We start from the raw sequence: 6000 nt of genomic DNA on the forward strand, positions 1-6000 counted from the left end.
TCAGAATAAAGCAGAGATATTTGTTTCATTTTGTAACCATAATTTGCTTAGTGGAGGAATGGTACAAAATACTTTAGAAATATTATGACTAGGAAAAAGAAGTACTTGATTTTAATGGATGATATGAGTGTTCAGTTAGTGCTCTCCAGCATATCCAGCCTGTACACAGAGAAATCAGTACATCATTACTACATGCACCCACAAACTTATTAATTAATAAAGAGTTATCATATGCAGCTCCCAAAGAAATGCTTTTCCACATAATGTTATACCCTGTGTGATATTACCTTATAACTGGGAAGAAATGGTCCGTTACTGATTTGAGATGCTGTTTGTAAAAAGGTGTCACATCTGAAATAAACAACCTGCCCTTGGGGAACTTTCAACTGTGCAACACTGGTACAGAATTGCAGGCAGTGTTGTGATGAAATAGAGGATGTGATTCACGAGCTGCAAAGCCAGTTTTCATCATTTAATTGTTTCATTTCTCACCCTTAGCACCCTGAAATAGTTATTAAGCAAGATTAATAATAATTTCCTTCCTTACTCATTCTTAAAACCAAACTGATGTGAGGAAGTGTCTAAACCATTAACAAAGGAAAATTATGAAATTCTCTACAGAGTGTGGCACAATAATCATAATCATTCGGCAACACAGTTTTCAGTATTTGTTGCTTTAAACTGTTTTATGTATAAGAGCAACAATTGATTTCTGAACAGCTTTGCCATTTGGAATAAGTAGTCAATTGACGGTAAGTTTGAGAATGAGTATGAAGTCTTACTTTTAAGTATTGGGTGAGAGTACTTTGGATCTTGATATTGACTACTTATCCTCAATCTTCACCTTCTACTTTCACTGCTCCTGTAATAGCCAGCAGAAATTCCATGTTATTCATTAGTTTCTGCCCTGTTTCACTGTGGGGTAACTTTGATTAAACTGTACCTTAAAGACAAACACTTAACAAACATAATTTAAATGTGAATCATCCTCCACTCCTGGCCCTTATATGGCTTGTATATAACAAAAGAGGCAATTCTGTGCTCAAATATCATAGAACACAGTTGTTACTAAGCTCTATGGTGGGGATAATTCTTTTTAGTGAAATTGAGAAGTAATTTTTTTTTTTTAATCAGTTGTTGCTATGAACATTTATTTGACTGATTTTTTCCTGTGTTCCTTTTGACATTTTGAAAATTATAGTGGTAGTTTACAAAGGATGGGAAAGGTTTTTGTATGTAGTTTTCTTTTTTTGATTGTTTTAGTGCCCATCCTGGTAACATTCACAGCATGCTTTATGTAAAATTGCTGTCCTTGTACGTGAAAGGCTTTCTTCCTTCATTGTTATTACAGTGCCTCATTGCACATATGTTTCCATCACCTGTAGCGTAAGTAACTAACATTTTACTTAAAATTGGGAAACCTGAACCAGTGAGAGTTCGCTTGTGTCCTCCTTTGGTTAAGTTATAATATTGCTGTTTTGAAGTTCCATGACATTGGTGACCATAGACTCCCGTGTATTGCAGGGTAACCGCATCACCATCTCTCTCTCTCTCTCTCTCTCTCTCTCTCTCTCTCTCTCTCTCTCTCTCTCTCTCTCTCGATAAATAGTTGGTTTTAAAACTCCTCATATCAGAATTACAGTGCAATGTCTTAATCATTTCTCATTCTTTTTTGTTTTTCATCCTTCTTTCTTCATGATCTGTGAACTGGATTTGTAATGAGATTGGCAGTCTATCCAATTGATACCTGTCAAAGCAGACTGTGGCTAATGGCTTTGTTCTCCTCTGTACAACTGATAAGAGGAATTGTTAGCTCATGATAAGAACAGTGAGTCAGCACATCAAGTCTTTTTCTTTCAGATGTGTATCATGTTTATAACGTAATCTCGGTTAAGTGAGTGGTGTGTCATAAGGATATGTTGGATGTAAATGGAGATGTTTCATCTATTGATATCAAGGAAATCTATGTAACAAAAATTATATGACCCAGATATTTAGAGGCAGGATCCTTGTAAAAACTCATTTAGAATATGAAATAATCAGCATAAGAACTGTCCAGCATAGCTTATTATTAATCTTTGTCTTTACTGATCATGAGTGTTGGCAGTTGATTGTCAAAAATAAATGTTGTTGCAAAATCATCTTGATACTCATATCAGATAACTGTCCAGGAAATAAATATTTTAGGTGTAAAGGAGACCAGTCACTGAAAAACAGAAGCTTTGAGTCATCAACAGGCACACACAAAAAGATAGAAAACTTGTTATATTTTGGGGTACATCTGTTCTAGACCACAAAAATAACCCCCCCCCCCCCTCTCTCTCTCTTCTCTCTCTAATTATGTACATACTCCATATTTGTTCCTTTTCAGATTTCTTGTTGTTGCAGAGGTGGGAAATAAGAATTGGTGATATGAATGAAGTTATAAGTAAATAACTGCCAGTTTCTCAAAGTTGATTGATTTCTTTGTAGGTTCTGTGTTGAATATGCACCAGTATTGTTTCCATTGCTGCATGCCTTTTTAACATGAATCATAAGGAAAGTAGAACATATTAAGTGGTTGTAAGATGTCAGATGCCCCTTTGTTTTTCTTCCTAGAAATTTTTTATGGCAACTATGCAGAATTACAGCCTTTAGTTCTGTCATTTGTAGAGATTGAAATAGATGTGCCACTGTGATATAATGGCTCTCCTCTAGGTTGAACTAAAAATTATGTAAAAATCATAATTTCCTAAACAGAGAATTCAGGGATTCTGCTCAGTATCTTCGTTGACAAATTTTGGAAAGCTTCTGGTAAGAGTTGAGTTGGTGTTCATCTTTCTTGCACTCTGCTATATTATTTTATGAGCAAAACGTGTTCTTATAGAATATCTTCCCAGACGTTTTCATACAAGCAGAACATAACATCTCTATATTCAGTTTTAGGCTTGAAGATATTATCATAAATACACAAAGTATCTACCAAAGTTGGAGCAAAATTATTAGACCATGTATTAGTAGACAGTGCCCATAGCAGTGTAAAATGGTGACACCTGCAATTTCTTGCTATACCTTGCAGATGACTTCAAATACAAGCAAATGCAAAGTATATGTGATAAATTAACAGAGCAGTTCTAGGCGCTACAGTCTGGAACCGCGCGACCGCTACGGTCGCAGGTTCGAATCCTGCCTCGGGCATGGATGTTTGTTATGTCCTTACGTTAGTTATGTTTAAGTAGTTCTAAGTTCTAGAGGACTGATGACCACAGCAGTTAAGTCCCATAGTGCTCAGAGCCATTTGAACCATATGCGATAAATAGAAGTCTAAATATAATTTACTGCTTCTGTGATGAGCCACTTGAAAGAATGTTTTGTGTCAAATACCGTGGGGTAGTCATTCATTCATTGGATGTACTGGGGAGAAAGAAATGTCTGAATGAAATACATTAGGAAGGGCCTGAAAAGTCTACTTTTAAATGGAGCTGGTCACGTTTGAAACTAATGTTTGACCCATCCCTAAATATTGTTAGAGCATTTGTTGCCCATTAAAAGTGAAAATTACAAATTGAGAGGAACCCCTTCAATACCCTTTAGTTTTTTGACATGTTTGTCACTTAAGCACCCCATCAGTGCTCACATTAAGTGGCTTCATAACTCTATAAAAAGATGTTATGGTTTCCATCATGGGAAGGTTTAAAAAGGCACCGCGTCTCTCAATTGTTTAATGCAAAAAAAGTTGATATTGATAAAACTAGACACATTAAGCTTCGTGTAGAGGAATGTAAGTGATTTATCTTTCCGCACAGAGGACACATCAGAGTGTCTGTTGTCGAGGCATCACCATAACTGACTCATGGTCTCATGAGAGAACGTGTCTGTCAGACGTGTTACAGTATGCCATTTTGTTCTGATTTTTATTTATTTTTTATTTTTTTGAAAATGCTGTTCATTTGAAGCCACTGATACATTTTCTCGGGATAGTACTTCTCTGATTACTGTAGGGTTCCTTGCAGGTGTTTGATGTTTTCCCTTGAGGCAGATTTGGCCCATTAATTTTTCTACATCATGATGTGAAATTATCTATGGCCAGTTAGGCAAATATTTAACTTTCTCCACTTTTCCAACCCAGGTGCACAAAATTCATACCTTTAAAATAACAAACACAGAAAAATGTCTTAGTTTTATTTTCTGTTCTTCCTTTTGTCTTGTGAATAAAGCCTAATCAAGGCAATATAATACATGAAGACCTAACTATGCAAATGCTGGTAGAATTTTTTTTAGTAATGATGATGATGGATAGTTGTTATAAGGCTCCTTATATGCAGCAGCTCCATTATAGTCTTGAAAAACACTTCAGTTGTTGATGTTTGAGGGTATTATTTCAGTATCATTGTGAAATATATTCAGATGTGAATAGTTACATAGATAGAATAATTCTGTAGTTCAATGGCAGAGTTAGTACAGAACATGTATTTGCTGGCAAGCTGCCGTATTTTCTGAAAGGTTATTTACTTCTAGCTATATACTCAGCTCTTGCTGTGTGCAACTGAATTTGGATTATTTGCTTTGTTTGTTCTGTTTGTAATTTCCTAAAAATGGTGTGCTGTTAGCAATATTGTGTACATCCTTTAAAGTATTTTATGTGGCTTTTTATGTTAAATTTTTAAAGTAAAAATGGAAAATGCTTGATTGCTTTTACTAACCTATTTTTTTTTTTCATTTAGCTATCTTATCGAAAATGATGTTTGTTACTTGGTATTAACTGAGCGTAATTTCTCAAAAAGACTGGCTTTCTCGTACTTAGAAGACCTAGCGCAAGAATTTCATGCTCAGTATGGGAAGAGAGTTAATGTTGTGCAAAGGCCTTACACTTTCATTGAATTTGGTAGGTAGTTTATTGTTCTGTGAATATCTGTCAAGAGCTGATACAATTACAAGGAACTGTTACCTTGCTATTCTCTGTTACAGATACATATATGCAAAAGGCTAAGAAAATGTTTACTGATGCGAGAACACGCCGTAACCTTGCTGCACTTAACACAGAGCTACAGGATGTTCAAAGAATTATGGTGCAAAATATAGATGATGTTCTGCACAGGGGTGCAGTATTGTCTGGTACGGTATATTTGCTAGCTTTTTAAACTTAGTTTCACATTATATATAAGAATATATTCTGACTTACATTGTCCACATTTTAAAAATTTGTTACAGATTTGGATACAAAAGCAATGAACTTACAGCTACATTCCCAAAAATATAAGAAAGACGCCACTCATTTAAATGCAAGATCAATGTATGTGAAAGCTTTTGGTGTTTGTGTTTTGATTTTCCTTGTGATAAGTTATTTCTATATATTGTACTAGTTCACATACAATTATTTGTGCAATAGATTATACCGAATACCCTTCAGATTGAATATGTATTCTGTTGTTAATAAATAATTTTTCACTGTGATTTAAATTTAAAATAAATTTTTATGTCTGAGACAGTGCTGTCATTGTTCCTCTCACCTTTAGATCTTGAAACCCTTCCCTGCATTTGACTACTTCAGTATGCAAACTAAGCTCTTCAAGGTCTGATTTTTAAAACTGAAGTTCATATTTCTTCATTCTACCCAATTTCAACTTTAGATACTTTGTAACAAAAAGATGCATATGATGTATGTTTGTCTCCCCAGTTTTGTAAGTTTTATATTGTTGAATATTTTGTTAAAGTAGAGAAGTTTGTAGGCCTGTTGTTTTGTTGGTATATTACTAATTACTTATTGTGACCATATTTTCTGAAGCTGGAAATGGGACACTTCTCAACTGAACTTTTTTAGTTACCATTAACCCTAGGCGTATGAGTTAATGCAGTTACCAAATATAAAAGCTGATTTATGTATTTATTATTAATAAACAAAATATAATCATCAGAGTACTCAATAAATTCATTATGACAGGCAGTGTTATTACAATATATAAAATAATATTATTTATAACATTACTATTATGATAAACATAACCCAGGGACCAAGCCGAG

General features: G+C 34.4%; 1 protein-coding gene across 1 annotated transcript in view; it reads left to right on the forward strand.

The window, feature by feature from the left end:
• LOC124555467 (vesicle-trafficking protein SEC22b) overlaps nt 1–5467 on the forward strand; it is a 28767-nt gene extending 23300 nt beyond the window's left edge. The window contains exons 3-5 of the mRNA XM_047129390.1: nt 4704–4864; nt 4948–5094; nt 5191–5467. Of these exons, the coding sequence (XP_046985346.1) occupies nt 4704–4864; nt 4948–5094; nt 5191–5342 (460 nt within the window). The 3' untranslated portion in view covers nt 5343–5467. The remainder of the gene's footprint in view (nt 1–4703; nt 4865–4947; nt 5095–5190) is intronic.
• The last annotated feature ends 533 nt before the right edge of the window (nt 5468–6000 follow it).

Source organism: Schistocerca americana, chromosome X (genome assembly GCF_021461395.2).
Source record: "Schistocerca americana isolate TAMUIC-IGC-003095 chromosome X, iqSchAmer2.1, whole genome shotgun sequence".
Classification (NCBI taxonomy): Eukaryota; Metazoa; Arthropoda; class Insecta; order Orthoptera; family Acrididae; genus Schistocerca; species Schistocerca americana.